Genomic DNA, 18,923 nt, shown 5'->3' with positions numbered 1-18,923 from the left:
GACTTTGGGCAAGTAACTTAATATCTCTGAGGCTCAGTTTGTGCATCTGTAAACATGAGCTATAAAAACATTTATACAAGGCTGTGATGAGAATTAGAGACAATGCCTGTGTGTCAAAGGTGGTCTATGGCACACAGTAGGTGCTTTATAAACATTTTTAATGCTAACCAAATAGCCCAGAAAATGCTATGGCTCAATAAGAGCTCACTTCTTTTTGAACTCTGAGGTGGGAGGTGGCGGTGGGGTATTTATAAGAAAGTTAACGAGCAATGCAAGAGAGACTAAGGGATGGGCTGAGTAGGGTGTGGATTGTTAGCACAGGTAACACAGCCATAACCACAGGCTGGCATATCTGAGGAGCTTGGGTATGAGGTTGTGCTGAACCATAGGTAGGACAGGATGGAGCTGGAGGCTAGAAGAGAGGAGCTGGAGAAGGTGATTGTGTGGGGCTAAGGACATTGGTCCAACTAAGGAGGCTGGCTCCAGGCTAGGACGGAAAGCCTGGTGAAGTCATCAGTATTCATGAACCCATGAAGGTGGGGCCATATGGCTGTTTTCTCCTGAATCCCAGGTTGTAGCAGGGGCTGATTGCCAAATGGATGGAAGGGTGATGGTTATTTAAGCATGGGAGTCCCTTTCATCCCATCCAGTGGTTAGGGGTCAGAGGGCGTGAGCCATAGCTTTGAGCATCTGTCCATCAGTGCCAGCACTCTCCATAGAAGGGTACTGGCAGCAGAATACATGGCTGAAAGTAGAGGGCAGTTCCAGTGATTCTGAGGCAAGGATCCAGGGCCCCAGCTATGAGGTTTGGGCTCCGGACACAATCTATTTCAGAAATAAGAGACAACAACCTGGCAGACTCACCGAAAAGGTAAAGGAACCCAGTCTTACGGATGAGCCCTTCAGGGTGAGATGGAGAACGGCAGCACTGAGGATGCCCAACCTACTCTCTATATGTATTTATATCCTATTTCATTCTATAAATGTATTGGAGTCTATTTAATCTTTAAAGAGGGTGTAAAAGTTTTGCTGTTCTTTTTAAGGATGCTGAGGAAATGGAAGTAAAAAGAAAATAAAGATGGGAAAATTTAAGAGAAACAGAGTGGAATCAATACCAGAAATTCATGTTAAGTTCATACAAAACTGCCAGAAGTGGGCTAAGAATTTAGTTCTGAGCTGCCTGGTGGCCTTAGCAAGGAAGGGAAACAGGGGTAGTCATGAGCTTTATGGTGTCCAGAAGAAAAACTACCAGCAACTCTAAGAGATAGACCTGTTCAAAGTGCTGAAATCAGGAGGCATTTTTCCGAGGTCCTCACACAGTGAAGATCCACGGGTACCCAGGGCTCCTGCCAGCACACTGGATCCTGGGTAGAGGCTGCTCACACAACTCCTGCCCCATCAGGCCTAGCTCATTAGCTAGGGTGGATGTGAGGGGGCTTGCCCACAGGTACAGCTGGGAAAGAAAGAACATCTCTCTTCTCCCAAACTCAGCTCTACATGTGATGATGCTTGGAGACCGACAGAGGTGTTTCTCAAAACCTGGGGATAAAGGATCGAAACACCATCAGCTTGAATTCCCCGCCTGGCACTGGAAGCCAGTGTAGAGTTGGTCTTGGCAAGAATGGAGATGTAATTAATGAAGAGACTATTAAGTGGAGTGAGGGTTCTAGAGCCATCCCCAGCTGTGGGGCTTCACTCGGCTTACCCTCCAGTGACTCACCCGCCGATGAGCAATCCTCATATGCCTGATTTAGAGGACTTACTCACCCTTCAGAGAAAGACTTTAATGAAATAAAGCAAATGTCAGCAAGTGGGATGAGCTTAGCACATCACCCCAGCTTCCTACTCCCTGGCTTTCCCTACTCAAGGTTCCTTCAGCCACTCAGCACCCACACAGGCCCGCACAATGCACAATGGGCAGGCTTCAGGGACACACTATAGTGCTGGTCAGAGGCTCAGAAATGGGACACCAACAAGGTTTAGGCACCAGCTAGACTGAGCCTTGGAGAAATCTAGTCTGTAGAGGTTGGAGGTTAGCTCTAAAGCACTGGAGAGTTGGGGGCAGGGCAAGGGCTAGAACCCAGAACTTCTCACCACCTGGTCTGGTGATCTTCACTGTGGAAGCTATTTGGTTACACAGATGAGGGGAGTGGTCTGAAAGAAACTCAGCATTCTGATCCTGGGTGACCTTCTCATCTGTGGACTTTCCAAGGAACCTCTGAAAGGAGGGTTGGGGAAAGGAAAGGCAGGTGGAAAGAAAGACCTCGGGCAAAGCCTTTGAGGTGAGTAGTTTAGGGAGCAGGGCTGCCTGTGCTCCGCAGCCATCTCGCTATTTGTTGACACAGGGCATGTTCGGGAGCTGAATGCCCTTTGGACCCTCCAGCATTGAGAAGTATGGATGGAATCCCCATGTTAGGTATCAGCTGACTGAGACGGCATAAATCCCAACCAGTTCCCTGTTCCCTCAGATTAGGCACAGGCCCCAGGAGTTAGGCTGGAGCCCAGGCAGAGCCAATCATGAGGAGAAGGTGACAATTGTCCCTTCCTTCCTCCACCTACACAGAGGAAATTACTCACAAAGCAAGTCAATTCAGCCTTGGATTTAAACCCCCTAGTTGAGGGATTTACCTTGGAACTTCTGGGGAATTATCTAGAATTAGTTGCTGGAAAGAGGGGTGCAGGCAGGCAGGCAAGGTAAACTTTCACCTCATTCACTTCTCCATCCCTTGGCCACTTACCCAGCCTTTTCCGAGTCTGCCATGTGCCAGGCACTGGAGGGAGGAGGCTGGCCACAAACTTGGCACTCAGGTTTACTGGAACCAAGGGTCTTATGCTTTAAGGGACTCTTGGGATCATCTAACTCAGTTCACTCTTTTCACAGCTGAGGAATCTGAGGTTCAAGTAGAGCTTTTTGCCTACTGTGATGGGAATGAAGGGCCCTGAGTGGGCAGATGCTCCGATCACCTCCCTGTGAGGCCTGCACTAAGGACTCCTCTTACAAGGGAGCTGAGGGAACCCTCAGTCGGAAAGCAACATTCTGTATTGTCACACCGATAGCTGCACCTCCACCACCATCACCCTGTGGTTCATTTAGAAATAAATCCCAGTGAAGCAGGCTGGGTCCCCACCCAACGGTATTCCTACCTTATCCCAATTCACCAACAACATGAAGAAGTGCTTTTTCCTTTTACTATTTTTATTTTACACTATAAAAAACAACAACCAACAACATACTGCTTTTCTTCACATTCACATGGGTTTTAGAAAATTATTGCCTTTTCCCCTGGAGAAATAACTAACAGACAAAAAAAAAAAAAAGTAGTACCACATTACAAAATCTGTAAATCCCAGAAGTCCACAGCTTGAAGACGGCCTCCAGGGGCAGGGAGGAAAACGACTGTCACAAGAAACATAAGCACACAGAAGGACAGGAAGCTGAGGAAACCGGTGCTCAGCACCACTGACCCAGGATACACGGCAAGTACCCTTCTCCCCCAGGCATCTACTGCCACCACCTCGAAGGGATGACTATTTTTGGTCTATGATCTGAAAAACTCTTTTCTCAAATGAAGAGTTGCTCTGAGAAGAGGTGGAATGAGACAAGTTCAAGTATGAATAAGAATCATGCCAAAGTCCAAGGTCAGTGAAGAACCCACGGCCAAAAAAAAACAACAACCAGAAAAGCCAGCATCTTGCTACTTCAACCAACTACCTCACTGGACCCAAGAGGGTATCTAAAAACATTTCAGGCTTCAAATCAGGATACTGATCATGTCCCTACAAACCCTGTAGGGTTACTTTCCCAACTAGACAGTGATCAGCTTATGGCCTGAAGCAACGGAGACAAAGACACTGAAACTGCCAAAGTTCAAAAAATAAGGTGGAAATTGTGCTTCCTTCAAAATGAATTGGCTTCGTAACTGCCTTTTCTCCTGGTCCAGCAACTTCTTTCTCCCATGTTGCTGCAGGTATTTATTGCCTTATGCTTGAAATGAAAAGGCGAACTTTGAGGTGCAAGGACTGGGCAGTCCCGAGAGGGAAGGGATTCTGGAAGTACAGTAGTCAGCACATGCTGTGCTCCCCTAATGGCTTGGCCTTCCTTCAGTCCCGAGAACCTATCCCAAGGTCTGTCTGAAGTTCATTTGCAAGCCTGGTGACCACTCACTGTCTCACTGGGGCAGCATGACAGAGTGAGGTCTTCAGTATTGCACAGGTATGAAATGTCCATGAGTCTTAAAACCAAAAATCACAGTTGCTCTTGGGGCTGGGCTGGTTCCTCCATCCCAGTTTTAGCAGGATGTGGCTGTGGCCACAGGGCTTCTGCTGAGCTCTGAGACTGTCGAGTGGGTGGGCACCGGCGCCAGCACCGAGGCAGGAAATGTGCAATAGGCATCCTGCGTGTTAGGGCTCAGTGTCTGCAAATGGCCTATCAATGAAGAGCCTGCTGCCTCCCCTTGGCAGGAGGGAGGCTGGGGGTTGGGCGTGGAGGGCAGGATCTCAGATTCGTACTGCAGGAGCTGGCCCATGAAGCCAAAGTTGGGTGAGACCATACCCCTCCTCTGCTTGATGTAATCGAAGGCCTCCTTCAGGCGGAACTGCTTGGTCTTCATGAGGTAAGCCATGCAGATGGTGGGTGAACGGGAGATCCCAGCCTCACAGTGGACCAGGACCTTGCCTCCCTTTTCCCTGACACAGTCTGGAAGGAAGAAAAGATGGTGGGAGTGAGTTGGGATTGGAATCTAAGGGCAATGGCAAAACATGAGAATCAAACACTGGAGTGACCTAGATAGGAAACTGTTGTGCCTGCCTAAGGGCTGTGGCCCTACGCTACACTTCTGCCAGTCTTTTATCCCCACTGGTGAGAAGAGAGCTTTTGGGGTCACAGCAAAAAATCCCCAAGTAGGATCTTTATATTCCTTACAGTGGCTTCACAGTTCCTCAGGATACTTGCAGATTCGGCCTCTGGAGGCCATGGACCTGGAGAAGTCCCTTCTTGGTGATGCCATCTTAACTTAGGTTCCATTGATGGTATTTTTTTTTTGAGATGGAGTTTCATTTTTGTTGCCCAGGCTGGAGTGCAGTGGCGCAATCTTGGCTCACTGCACCCTCCGCCTCCTGGGTTCAAGCAATTCTCCTGCCTCAGCCTCCCAAGTAGTTGGGATTACAGGCACGCACCACCATGCCCAGCTAATTTTTTGTATTTTTAGTAGAGACGGGGTTTCACCATGTTGACCAGGATGGTCTCGATCTCTTTACCTCGTGATCCACCCGCCTCGGCCTCCCAAAGTGCTGGGATTACAGGCTTGAGCCACCGCGCCCGGCCTTAAAAAATATTTTTAGTAGAGATGGGGTTTCACCATGTTGGCCAGGCCGATCTCGAACTCCTGACCTCAGGTGATCCACTGCTTTGGCCTCCCAAAGTACTGAGATTATAGGCGTGAGCCACCATGCTCAGCCTCCATGGACGGTTTCAAGAGGGCGTTGGAAAATCCTTAAGGTTGTGCGTATTTTTATTGGCCAAGCACATTTTTCTTTTTCCTTTTTTATCTTTTTTTTTTTTTTTTTGAGACAGTCTCTGTTGACCAGGCTGGAGTGCAGTGGCATAATCTCGGCTCACTGCAACCTCCGCCTCCCGGGTTCAAGTGATTCTTCTGCCTCAGCCTTCCCAATAGCTGGGACTACAGGCACCACCACGCCCGGCTAGTTTTTTGTATTTTTAGTAGAGATGGGGTTTCACCATGTTAACCAGGATGGTCTCGATCTCCTGATCTTGTGATCCCCCCCCGCCTTGGCCTCCCAAAGTGCTGGGATTACAGGTGTGAGCCACCGCGTCTGGCTAGCGATGCACATTTTTCTAAGAAGAGCATCCCAGACTCAAAGGCTGACTTGAAGAAGCAACTCTGGCCTCTCCAGGTCTGATTCTAAGGGTAACAACCTAACCCTGATCCTGGTAGAGGCCTTCCAGCCTCTCCGGGCACCCCTTCCTGCTGTGCCAGGGCAGGATGCCTGGCTCAGCTCCCAGGGTTCTCACCAGCAAACACACAATAAATAGCGCCGGCCACTAATTATAGTCCTTGCTAAGTGACGCCTACTAGACGGAGGATATAAATGGCTTTCACAAATTCCATCTTGCTCAACAATGGGAGTCACTGCTATAAAGCTACCACCATCAGTTAGCATTCTTTAGCTCAATATGACAAAAAGGGGAGGATGCCTCCCTTCCTGCTCTACCCCTCAGCCCCCGCCCGCAGAAAACCAGCTACAACTGTTAAAATGGGAAGGGATAAAAGGTTAAAGATGTGTACACATCAAATCCACAAAAAATAGTCTTTCCGAGTCCCTCTCTTGCTAGTGAGGAAACAATTATATCACAGGAAGTTAGATGTAGCCGGCACTATGCAGGCCACAGTACACAACAACATTTAAGATTTTGAAGGGCCAAGAGAAAAAAAAAAAGTCATTCCCCTTACCATCCTCTACTTCCTTGCCCCAAGGTCAAAGTATGCAAATCAATCTGCAAGATCTGAAAGGTAAAATTTCTGAGGCATCAGGGAGGAGTTTCCCCATCTGAACAAAAACCCCACAGGATACCCCAAAGCAGTTCAACAGAGGTGTCCTCCAATTCAGTCTGAATCAAAAGAAACAACAAAACAGTCTCCGTAAATTAGTTCAAAGGGGAGACCCAAAGTCCCTAGAATTACAGGGTCATGACTCCTATTTACCTTTGCTCCTCTGCTGGCTTCCTTGAAAGTTTAGCTTTTAACTGGCCTAGTGCCACATCCAAGAATGTAAAGGGGCCTGCCTTCCGCATGGCCCTCTTCCCCTGGAAGGGGTGATTGTTTATGGAGCACATGGCTCACTGGGCAGGCCGTCTGTCCTTCCACTAGCCACTAGCAGGGCAAGGAGTTTGTGAAAAAGCATCCTGTGCTTTCAAAATACTGTGGGTTTTTGGATTGCGTGTACATAGACACAATACACACACAGGACAGGGAGGCAGGGTTCTGAGAACTGGATGGGGGCGGGTTTCATGACCTCATGAAGTAGCTACTTAGGTAATTAAAAAGCAGGCTGAGAAGGGCAAGGCATTCCCAAGGACAGGGAGAACAAGTCAAGGGTTTCCCACCCTGAACCATCATTTTGGCTGCCTTTCAGACTCCAAAGGAATCATCTCAGCCCAGAGGCTCAGGGGACAAGCAGGACAGGCTCAGCCTTTTGCCTTTGATGAGTTTCTCGTCAGGGTTTCCTGAGGAACAGAAATTGTGCGGTGATCAGAGGGCCACCATGTGGCTCAAGGGGGGCCTTTAATTGCTACCTGGACTAAGTAATTAGCACCATGCTAACACCTGCCTTTCTTCCTCCAACATCCCTTGGAACAAGATACAGGAAAATCATGCACCAGTTTCAACAACTACCTATGTCAAAGAAGAAAATGGGTGCTGGAAAGGGGGGCATGATCAAAAGGTTAGGGAGTGGTACTTGCAAATTTGAGACAGACAAAAATCAGGCCAGCCCGCTAAGGAGCTGGATGGGGGAGGAGAAGATGCCAAATGGGAGAACAATCCAGGCCACACAGAGTACCTGGAAACCCTAAGGCCACAGCCCTTTACTGGCAGAGGGACCAGAGGCCAAGGCTTTGGTTTTCAGGTCTACGCAATGGAATAAATGATAGCAGCCTTACAAGAATGAAGAAAGCATGCAAAAGATGCCAATTTTTGTGTGTATACAGCATGGAGCCTGAGTCGAATGGTATCTTTAATCCAAAATTAGCTGAAAATGCAAAACAAATTGCCCCAAAGCTGCTCGCCAAAAGTACAGAGAGCTGCTGGGGACCCTTGGGGCTCAGTGCATAAGTAGTGCTCTCTGAATCCTTCTGTTTGGTTTTAAAAATAAACCCAACCTACGTAGAAGCACGGTTAGGGAGGTTCTTCCCCCCACTTTCCTGGTGTGTAGCATTACGCAGGGATGCACTCAGCTCCTGCCCAGCTAGAAACAATCACAAGATCGGCAGCGAGTACTCCCATAAAATTAGATTCATTCATTTATCTTGAAAATTAAAGCTCCTATTAATAGCAACTTAAATCCTCCCTTCTACCTTTTTGGGGGCTTATCCCATGTTGGCTCCACCTCTTGGCAGCTGCATATACAAAACACTTGTCTTTCAGTGACGGTGGCCTCCACAGGACATCAAAAGTCAAGAACACATGCCCCAACAGGACTCCCAAAATAACAGGGGGAATGGCTAAACCTACCAATGAAGTCTATTGCTTCTTGAAAGTGGGAGCTAATGTCAGCCGTGTGGCTGTCTTCCACAGGGATCCATTTGTAGTGTAGGTGGGTCGTGCAGGCCTCCGAGGTCCGTCTGGAGACATTCAGCAGGGCTGTGATGTGCAGGTTGGCGAGGAACTCGCACTTGGACGCATGGTAGGCACTTCCAAGGTAGAGGAAGGGAAGGATTTCAACTGGGCCACCCTGGAGGCAGGGACAAAGGATAATCAGGAAATATTGAATTAGCTTGTTCATTTGAGAGAGGAAAAAACAACCCTGACCTATTTGTTTCTTAAGATGGGCGGTTCCCTTTCTGGTTTCCAAGTACAGAGGGTTCAGAGCTAGGGCAGTTTTCAACTGAGTGTGGGTGGTATCTCCATCCTGGCCAACTCTCTACCTTGTGTGACTGCCTCAATGACAGCAACATCCACACAGCAAAGAGTTCGCTTTTTTGCACATATCAAGGAGGCAGGAAACGCCGGCAGCCTTCCTGCACTGACAAGGATGAAAAGCCATGTGGCATCACGGGAAAAATCGACAGGCCCATGTTGAAGTTACAGCTGCCCTAAGAGTACCAGGACAAGCCCCTTTGCCTTGGGACAGTCTCGCTTTCCGTATAGATAAAATGGAGCAGGACTCACATCGTATGTGTCCTCCTTTACAGCCTTGACATTTTCTATAGCGTATTTTCTTTTCCTTTTTGGAAAGACAGGGTCTTGCTCTGTCACCCAGGCTGGAGTATAGTGGCACAATCATAGCTCACTGTAATCTTGAATTCCTAGGCTCAAGAGATCCTACCATTTCAGCCTCCCGCGTAGCTGGGGCTACAGACATGCACCACCATGCCTGCCTAATTTTTAATTTTTTTTGTAGAGATGCGTTCTTGCTGTGTTGCCCAGAATGGTCTTAAACTCCTGGCCTCAAGCAATCTTCCCACCTCAGCCTTCCAAAGTGCTGGGATTACAGGTGAGCCACCAAGTCTAGCCTATATAGCATATTTCATCAAACCTAAGACACTGTTGATCCTAAGATGCATCCAAGTTTTAGAGATGTTAAAATGCACCTCCACACCCACAAAAAAGTAGGCTTCTTAGAAATGAAAATAACCACTACCTACTCAGAATCTTTAGGTAAAAAATATTGTCAGGCCACAAGCAGAGGGGGTTCCCCCACCTCTGACCTTCTTCACACAGGGTTTTGTTGGGGATGCTGGTGAGACCTGCTTACAGAGCCACGCTTTGGGGAGGGTACCCACATCCCAGTTTCTAGTCAAGGGGGAACCAGAGACCATTCACCTTGAGGCAAAGCTAAAACAAACTGCTAGTTAGACCCTGGCTGTCTCTTTACAGTGCTCTAAAGGTGGCAAGAAAAACCCGTGATGGTTGGCAAAATGGAAGCCCAGCAGGGCATGGTGGCTTATACCTGTAATGCCAGCACTTTGGGAGGCTGAGATGGGCAGATCACAAGGTCAGGATATCAAGACCATCCTGTCTAACACGGGTGAAACCCCATCTCTACTAAAAATACAAAAAAATTAGCTGGGTATGGTGGTACACATCTGTAGTCCCAGCTACTAGGGAGGCTGAAGCAGAATGACTTGAACCCGGGAAGTGGAGGTTGCAGTGAGCTGAGATCGTGCCACTGCGCTCCAGCCTGGGTGACAGAGTGAGACTCCCGTCTCAAAAAAAAAAAAAGAAAAATGGGAGCCCTTAGAGACTGAGAGGGAAACATGGTGACAGTGGCTGTGTCTTTGGGAGCCTTTCCCATGCCAACCATCTGCTTCCTGTGTTTCCATTTCCTGTCCTGGAATAAGAGTGGAATGGAAACTCTCAGTCAGATCCATAACAGGGAAGGGTGCATGGGACAGGGGCCAGACACAGGCAATTCTCAATTTACCCTGCACCCAGCATTAGCTTTTCATTTCCTGAGAAGTCAAGTGTTTAAGCAAAAGCCAGTTCAGTCACTTGGAAGAAAATTACAGAGGACTTTACAAAGATAATAATAACAACTGGTGGTATTTTTATCAGCATCTACTATGGCTGGCCTCTGGGCTTAACACTTTAGATGCGCCTACATCATAGCAATTTCACAACAAAATCTGTAAGGTAGGTTATTCCCATTTTACCGATGGGCAACTTAAGGCTCAGATGCATTAAATAACTTGTCCGAGTCAGAGCTAGTCAGTGGCAAAGCTGAGCTAAACCCAGAGCTGCTTAGCATAAGAGTCAAGGCCTTGTCTGACTCCATTTCAATAGTGATCAATATGAGAAAGCAAATATTTCAGGTAGACAGGAAGGAAAAAATTTCCTTCTTTCCTCTGTTCCTCTAGAGATAAAATGTCCAACTGCATCCCCTCCTCGAAGCCTCCCCAAATTTCTATGCCTACAGAGCAGCCTTCCTGGGGTCAATGTGGTGCAGCGGTTATGAACCTGGGCTTGGGCGTCAGATCGCAGAGCTCTTGGTTAAGTTCCAGGGCTCCATACTTACTGCCTGATGTGATCTTGGACAGCTTCCTTAACCTATGACCCTTTATCTCTAAACGGGGGATGATACCTATTCTCTCTGGATAATTGGTAAGGTGTAAATGGGATAATGAATGTATTAAAACCTGGCACATAGCCGGGCACGGTGGCTCACGCCTGTAATCCCAGCACTTTGGGAGGCCGAGGCGGGTAGATCACGAGGTCAAGAGATCGAGACCATCCTGGTCAACATGGTGAAACCCCGTCTCTACTAAAAATACAAAAAATCAGCTGAGCATGGTGGCGCGTGCCTGTAATCCCAGCTACTCGGGAGGCTGAGGCAGGAGAATTGCCTGAACCCAGGAGGCGGAGGTTGCGGTGAGCCGAGATCGCGCCATTGCACTCCACCCTGGGTAACAAGAGCGAAACTCCGTCTCAAAAAAAAACAAAAAACAAAAAACAAAAAAACCTGGCACATTACATAGCTGCCATTGTCATCGAGATCGAAGAATGAACAGAACATGGCTTCCCTCCCTGGGGAAGACATAGGGTTTTAAGCGATCCATGCAGGTCTGGTCCTGGCTTGAGCTGGACCCAGTCCCTGGGCATAGCATCACCACCAGCTAGAAACCAGGAAAACAGCAGAGGTGGTAGAAAGTTCTTTGGAAAGGAGTCAGAGTTCCAAGTACAGATTCACGTGGCCACTGATGACTTATGGGTCCCCACCAATAGGCACTAACTGGTTCGCCCTCTAAGGAGCAGGCTGGATGGTTGACTCAAGATCTCTTCCCCTCCCGAGTGCCTGGAAATTGCTGATACGCCAGACCTGGGATCCCATCCAATTTCTTTTGGAGCTCAGCCCAACACGCCCCTGAAACTACATTTCTTTCCCTTTTTGAACTTCTGTTTAGACCAAGAGGAAGAAACCAAAGGCCTTCAGAAACCCCAAAGGTTAACACGTCCGCACCTGGCTGCTCTAATGCAGAAGCGTTTCTAAGAAGTAGCATTAGGGGGTTCCCCAGATAAATCTTGAAGACACATCAGGGCCTTCTCACCCCTCGCTTCGCCAAAGACGTGATGTGCTTTCGCAACATTCTGCCAACTCTTATTTCTCTTTCACTTTCTGAGAAATGGAGGGGAACACAACCCAAACAAACAAGCAAAAGTAGAAATCTAGCCAGGCCGGATGTCCACAGCTTGAAAGCCACGGGTTGGTCATATACTGTAAGGACGCCTAATAAAGGAAAACAAACAAAATCCTAACCCTGGCATCTGGACAAGCTAATAGGCTTCCTGACCAAGGAGCCCATTCAAGAAAAGGTCACCTGGCTTTACTTCAAAGTTTATCCCCATGGACAGGGTTTTGCTCATGGCAGGGAGCTGGCATTTTAGCATCTAGAAATCTTTCTTCTTATGATTTGGGTATGTTCTTGGTTCATGTGAAAAGTTTGAAAGGTTACTCCCACCAGGTCAGGTGTCTAGCTTAGAGACCATATGGAAAACAGAACAAGGTCCTAAAATAACCACAACAGGGAGCTGAGAGAAAGGGATTCCAAGCCTCATGCTGCCTTGAACCAGCTGCAGGACTCTGAAAAATCAATCATCTCACTTATCACAGAACACTTCTCTTCCCTTCTGTAAAATGGGTATGCAGGTTCTGATCTCTGGTTTCTGCCAGATTTGGATTCTCACCAGCTTTTTCATCTTCCTGGTGGTGCTAGGTAACCCTCTTCCACTTTATTTTTCCCTTTAGTGAGTTATCGCAAAGCATTCATTTTTTGAAGAAAAACAAAACCCACTAGTTTACAGAAACATGAAGCCCTCTAGTATCTTCTGATTTCCTTTGGTTTCAGTATCTGCAGAACTGTAAGCCTAAGAACTCTCTAGAGGAGGTTACTTAACCACCCAAATAGGACTTTCTCTACAGCACTCCCCCACACCAGTTTCAGTTAAACGTACCAACAAGGCACACCTTGACAGGTACTGGGATGGTTTGCAGAAACTGCAGAGCCTGGACAATTACAAAGAAAAGCAACACAGGAAGCCTGAAAGTCAGCTCTGAGATGTCTTCAGGGAAACCTAGACCAGTATTTCAAAGCTCCTCTGAACCTCCGAAGCCAGATGACAATAATGTATCTTTCACTTCCCCTTTTCCCCAGAAGCTGCCAAGCATCCTGTGGCTGGTTTGCTCTTGTCAGCTTGTTTGCTGGAAGGAAGCCCATTTACTCTTGGATGGAAACTCAAACCGGCAAGCAACAGAGGCTCCCTAAAGCCAGGGGATTTTGCCAACACCCTGATCCACAAAAGAACTAAGCATGATTGCTGAGTGGGGAGAGAACAGTCAGGTGCTGAGGAAGGAAGGGAGACAGGAGCCCAGAATACCACTCAGGATACCTCTTCCCCATCACGTACCTGGTCATAAGCTGGCCTGTAGCTGACTGGTTTTCCACACTGGCTGATGAGGGCTCGCTCACTCTCAATCATCTCTTGTGAAATGGGTTTTACATCCACGCAACACTCGGGATATTCCGAGTAGAAGGTCTCATAACCCCCTACAAAAACAAACAAAAAGGTGAGATAGACGATAAGCATCAATTTCTCATGCTGTCAGAAAATACCAATAGTTAATCAATACACTCAATGTTACATAGTTAAAAAAAATTAAGCCAATATAGATTCTGGTCATTAAAAATTGAGCAAAACCAGCAAACAAATTTAGACCCGAAAGGGGCTATACGCACACACAAACCTCTAAAAAGAACTCGTTCCGAGGCAATGATTAACTTTTTGTGTCTATCAGAAGCAGCTTAAACTGTGAAAAAAAATATCTAGCATCTGGCAAATATTAACCAAATCTATCCAGAAAACAAAGGCTATTTTCTCGTTTATCTAAAAAAAAGGTGTGATTATGCAAAATTTCATTAATTGGCAGAAAGACTTGTCTTCTAAAGCGGCTTCTTCCCCAGCCCATCTGCTCTAAGTAAGATTCTAGTTGGAACCTCCTCCATTCATAAGGAAATGGGGGCTGATAAGAGGTTTCAACTTCGGCAGTAAAACAGCCTCACTGCCTCTCACTCCCAAGGTGCTAAGAACACTGCTGACAGTCCTTTCTAGGTCCAATTTGGAGTCATCAATCCATTTAATTACCTTCTAAACCAACTGAAACAATGAGGACTTCTGAATTTAATTCTCAGCCCTCATGAGCAAAAACTATCTCTTTCCCCTTCCTGACACCCTACCTTCTAATTATCCCCACTTTCCTTAGTTCTCCCCTACTCCTCCTGCACGCCCCCATCAATAAGTCAACTTATGGCATGTATGACTCAGAATCCTTAATATCACATTTACACCTCTCCAAATGGATTGTTTAAGGTAAAAACGACCCTCTGAGCAAGTCACAGAAACTAGCACATATAAAAGTAAGCCTTCTCAGGCCCATTAGACTTTAGACTGAGTGGGGAAGAACCAAATGAAAAACCGGCCTTGGAACCTTCTGAATGCTGAGGGCTGCAGGGTGAACAGGCTAGCCTTGCTTGGGAAACTCTTTTGCTGCTAACCCAGAGCAACCTGAGGCATTTCCTAGGGCCTCCAGAAAGCCCACTTCTATCTGCTTCTGGCCCAGAGAATTCACTTGGAGTTGAATCCATTAAACATTCATTCTGAGACCACAAATTTTCCAAAGAACCCTCTTTTTCTCCTCTGACTTTGGGTGTTGTGATGCTGGCTTTTTAAAAGCCCTGCAGTAGACAAACGGTTAATGGATTACAAGGCAGTCTCCAACTCCCTCCCAGAAGCTGCAGCCAATTCCTAGAATGAGTCATCTTGCCATTACTGCTTCCTCTCAGCATGCTGGAACTGCCCCTCCCCCACTTTGTACACCCAAATCTCCCCTGTGGTCACCTCACAAACCGCCCATTGCACCTGCCCATGAGCTCCTGGTCCTCCTCAACGACCATGCTCCCCACCACAGCAGAGATGCAAGGTGTTGGTATAGGCGGCTTAGCTTCCCATGCTCCGCTATAGCCCCCTGAGCCCCTTCCCTTCCAGCAGTCAGAGAGAATGGCACAGACTCACACTGACACACAGCTTCCTCGGAAGAGGTATCCCTAGTCAGTAAACCACCTGATCACTTCTGTGCCTGGACCTCAACAGTATGTGTTACAGGAGACAAGGATTTTGGATGGGAATTTGGAGTTAAGAATGACCTGGGCCCTCCCAAACTTCACGATGAGGCTTGGGGAAGAGGAATTTTCAGGCTACCGCATCTTTTGGCTTTAAATAGATCACTTCAGGACAGATAGGTGCTCTGGGTGTGGGCTGGATCCTGCCTGCTGTTGACAAAATAAGGCAGGACAACAGAGTCTCAGTTGAGTTGAGGGACAGATAAACAAACAGGGCCCTGCCTCTTGAAGCTGGGATTCAGAGGAATCCTCCAGATTAGATGGTCTCAGTCTTTCACCCACTCCCATAAGAGGTGTGGAGAGACAGAACATTCCTCCCTGGTGCCTCATTTGAGTTTCAAAAGCCATGGCAATTCTTAGAGCTATTTCAGCCTTCTTTTGGAGTGAGTCTGCTTTCAATCACCACCACATCACCAGGAACAGAGAGAGCACAGACACTATATATAAATGAGCACTGACCACACAATTCAGTCATCACTATTTCATTTTAGTAGTTGTTTGGGGACAGGGGATTATGGAAAGTGTAAAAAGGCACTGCCCTCCTCCAAGATCTGAGATGCCACCAGATTAAAACCTGAACTCCTATCTGCACATTAGTTAAGAAACAAAAATTTTCTCTGGCAAAAATTTAAAGTTTAGTAGTGTTCTAAGGGTAGGCATGCAGCAATTTCTACTGAAATTTTAAATGCACATAACTTGACCTGGCAATTCTCATGATTTACTGAAAGACACAACACATACAGGAGCACATGGACAAGGAGATCTACAGCACTGCTTGAACAGTGAGGCCGGAAGCAACCTAATGGCCATTACAGGAGACCAGATAAATGTAAAACAGACATGTATGGTCAATACGGACAAATCTCCAAGATCTAGGCGAGTACAAGAGGCAGGACAGGGACCATACAAAATCAATCTAAGATATTTATGAAGTTATCTAAAGGTAAACAAGAAATAGTTGACAACTGTCTGTGGGGAGTGGAACTGGTTTCTAAGCTGTGCTGAAGACCTGCTTCTCATCACACAGCCTTCATGCTGTTCAAATTTGTACCTGTGTATGTTACCTTCTTTTAAAAAATATTTTAACACAGTTTTCCTGAGATTTGAGTCTACAGAACTGCCTACTTTGTGGCAATAACTTTTTTTTTTTTGAGACAGAGTCTCATTCTGTTGCCAGGCACTAGGCAGGAGTGCAGTGGCACAATGTCGGCTCACTGCAACCTCCGACTCCCGGTTTCAAGCAATTCTCCTGCCTCAGCCTCCCGAGTAGCTGGGACTACAGGCGCACGCCACGGCGCCCAGCTAATTTTTGTATTTTTAGTAGAGACGGGGTTTCACCATGTTGGCCAGGATGGTCTCGATTTCTTGACCTCGTGATCCGCCCGCCTCGGCCTCCCAAAGTGCTGGAATTACAGGCTTGAGCCACCGCGCCCGGCCGGCAATAACTTCTAAACTGTCAGCGGGGCCCACTTAGAGAAGCGTGAGGAGCAGAGGGGGGACCAGGGTCTCCTGGAACCCCTTTGCATGCTACTGAGGAGGCAGAAACTTTTCCTAAGAACAGGAGACAAAAACCATGCTAGGAAGAGAAAGAATCAGGAACCACGCTGAAACTTCGGCAGAGTTAGAAGGCCACCCTTCCATCCCCTGAGGGCTAGGCTGCCAGAAAAAGGACGATTACCATCTACCTCTGTTATCTCTTCAACAGGAAATCAACAGGGGACAGTCTGCAGGAGGTGCTAGCAGCGAGAGGAACTGTCTCCAGAATCTTCCTGGCCCGGAGTGTGTGAAACTCAAGTTGCATGGCTTTAAAACAGGCTCCTAACTCTCGGCGCCGGCTCCCAGTACCGAGCTCTGATCCCCATCACTGTTACATCCCAAGGTGTCCGCGCCAGGGCTGGCACGGCCTTGGGGCCCTGCTGGGGCTAAGCCCTTATCTCTCCATGTGGGTCAGGTCTCCCCGGGTGTCATTTGAGGTTACAAAGGACTCAAATACAAAGCAGGAGCAGTCATAGGAAGTGACCCAGAAAAACCAATGCTTTGGACTTTCAGAGTCAATCACCCACCCACCCACCAGAAGCCAAAGTTATCTTCCCAGCAGGTGAAATGGGCAGGCCTGTGGCGGTAGCTCCAGGAGGTGTCAAATCAAAGGCCGCAGAATCTCCACACCACCTTGCCCTCGCGCACCTCTATTTTCTGGCTGGCCGGCTGTAGGCTCAGCTCAGGACAGGTCCCAGGGATAATCCTGGGGCGGAGGAGGGAGGAGGTAAAAAGAGGGTGGGAAGGGTGTGAGCTCCAAATGAGCTAGAGAAAGACCCAGGAGGAGAGAAGAGGCCGGAGAAAAACAATAAAAAGCAATAAAATGAAATGGAAAGGAAGGGACTCGTCAGGTCAAAAAGGCAAGAGGGGTCGGTGAAGAACGGGCCTAACGTACTGCAGCGGGCTAGGCGAGAGGAAGGGGGACACCGCGGCGCCACGCCAGCGGGGAGGGGGTCGCGACCTGCTGATCCCACCAGATCAGTCTATCAGGAAGGCCCCGAGCCCTGACCCCAGCGACAGCTGCGAAGCTCGCGTCTGGAAATGGGGCCCGAGCCCAGCACGAGCCGACGGCCCCCGAACTGCTGAGCAGCAGCAGCCCCCGCAGCATAACCAACTCCACCCAGCCCGGCGGACAGACCGGCTGCCAGGCGCTTTCGAGGAACGCGGGTGGGGAGCGGGGGAGCTCGGAGCGCGGACATTTGCAGTGCCCTTCCAGGAGCACGTCAAGCCCCAGGGTGCAGACTCCGGCAGGTGGTGACTCTCTCGGTCCCGGGGTGTACAGGAGGGCGCCCAGGCGCAGGGAGAGCACCAGGGAGCGCGGGAGGGGCGAGTGTGGCAGGGACTCCGCGCGCTCACCTTTGAGGAAGTAGACCCGCGGGCCGGCGGGCAGGCAGGCGAGCAGCGACGTGAGCACGACGCGCGCGGCGCTCTCCTCTCGCAGCTTCTGCCAGTGGCGGCTGCCCTGGTCCAGCACCACCACGGCCGCCACGCCGCCACCGCCCTCCTGCAAGAGCCGCGCGCGCGCCGCCTCGTCGGGCAGCACGTAGCGCGCCGACACCGTACCGCCCCGTGCCCGCCGCAGCACCACCGAGTTGAGGTTGACGTTGAGCGAGCCGCGCACGCTCGAGGCGGCGAAGGCCAGGTAGGGCCGGCAGTCGAGCACCACGCAGCGCGCCGCCGCCTCCTTGCGGAGCATCTTGCGCAGCTGGCGCCCGTCGAGCGACGTGACCTTCATGCCGCCGCAGCCGCCGCCGCCGCCGCCCAGCGGCCCCGCGCCGCGCGCCCCGCGGGTGCGCACGGCCAGGGTGCCTGCGGGCGAGGCACGGGAGGGCGACTCGCCCGGCGCCTGAGCGGCGGCGCAACTCCGCGTTCCCGCCCCGGGCGCTGGACACCCAGGCTGGCTGCTCGCAGCCCCAGAAGCCGGGGATTCCGCCGGCCGCGCAGCGTTTTATGTGAATGAGTGCCGCCCGTGACGCGACTGCCCATATAAGGCCAAATATGGGTGTTTCCCCGCCCCTAGGGCCGTGGCCACGCCCTACCGGGGGCGGGGCGGCGGGACGCGCGGGGCGGGCGCCAGGGTTAGTCAGCGCGAGAGGAAGTGGAAGGCGCCTCGCTTTCCTCCGCGGTGAGCGAAGTTACTCACTCGCCCATCACCCGCGACTGCCGGCCGGGTGTCCGAGGCGCTCCGGGGCCGCGGTGACCAGCACGGTGCAGGCCGAGGAGGAAGCGCCGTGGGAGGCGGGGCGGCGCCGCACGATCACGGATGTGGGCTGAGTACCCTACGGCGCCGCGCTAAGCAGGGCCGGGGGAGTCAGTCAGGGCCCCAGTGGAGTCCGCAACGGATTCCCTAGGGCTGCGCGTGTAAGGGAAGGACGTCGGAGATTTGCTTCGAGGGGTGGGGTATAGATGACTCCAGAGGTCGGACGCGGGTTGGTCATCGCTGAGGATGGGTGATGGGTGGCCGGATTCGTTATACTGT

The 18,923-nt window shown here is 49.7% G+C and overlaps 1 protein-coding gene and 1 long non-coding RNA gene across 2 annotated transcripts; both read right to left on the bottom strand.

Moving 5' to 3' along the window:
• Positions 1 to 3,175: 3,175 nt before the first annotated feature.
• Positions 3,176 to 18,429, bottom strand: DUSP5 (dual specificity phosphatase 5). Its single transcript, XM_032281589.1, has 4 exons — positions 17,801 to 18,429; positions 13,140 to 13,279; positions 8,250 to 8,469; positions 3,176 to 4,696 (listed from the first exon to the last, which is right to left on the bottom strand). The coding sequence occupies exons 1-4, from the start codon at positions 18,177 to 18,179 to the stop codon at positions 4,290 to 4,292; spliced, it is 1,146 nt and encodes a 381-aa protein (XP_032137480.1). The 5' UTR covers positions 18,180 to 18,429; the 3' UTR covers positions 3,176 to 4,289.
• On the bottom strand, positions 10,186 to 13,133 carry LOC116553919. Its single transcript, XR_004269965.1, has 2 exons — positions 11,197 to 13,133; positions 10,186 to 10,873 (listed from the first exon to the last, which is right to left on the bottom strand). It is a non-coding gene; the product is annotated as an uncharacterized LOC116553919 (long non-coding RNA).
• Positions 18,430 to 18,923: the final 494 nt, after the last annotated feature.

This window comes from Sapajus apella, unplaced genomic scaffold, assembly GCF_009761245.1.
Source record: "Sapajus apella isolate SASKATOON/1434 unplaced genomic scaffold, GSC_monkey_1.0 scaffold13, whole genome shotgun sequence".
NCBI classification, from domain to species: Eukaryota; Metazoa; Chordata; class Mammalia; order Primates; family Cebidae; genus Sapajus; species Sapajus apella.
Note: the sequence above shows the minus strand (reverse complement) of the source record. Positions and strands in the feature narration are given on the sequence as shown.

Coding starts and splice junctions, on each gene's coding strand:
- DUSP5 (XM_032281589.1), bottom strand. CDS start 18,179: ATGAAGGTCACGTCGCTCGACGGGCGCCAGCTGCGCAAGATGCTCCGC. Junction 8,470..13,139: donor ACAGGCCAGCTTATGACCAG/GTACGTGATGGG, acceptor CCCTGCCTCCAG/GGTGGCCCAGTTGAAATCCT. Junction 4,697..8,249: donor AGAAGCAATAGACTTCATTG/GTAGGTTTAGCC, acceptor TCTTCCTTCCAG/ACTGTGTCAGGGAAAAGGGA.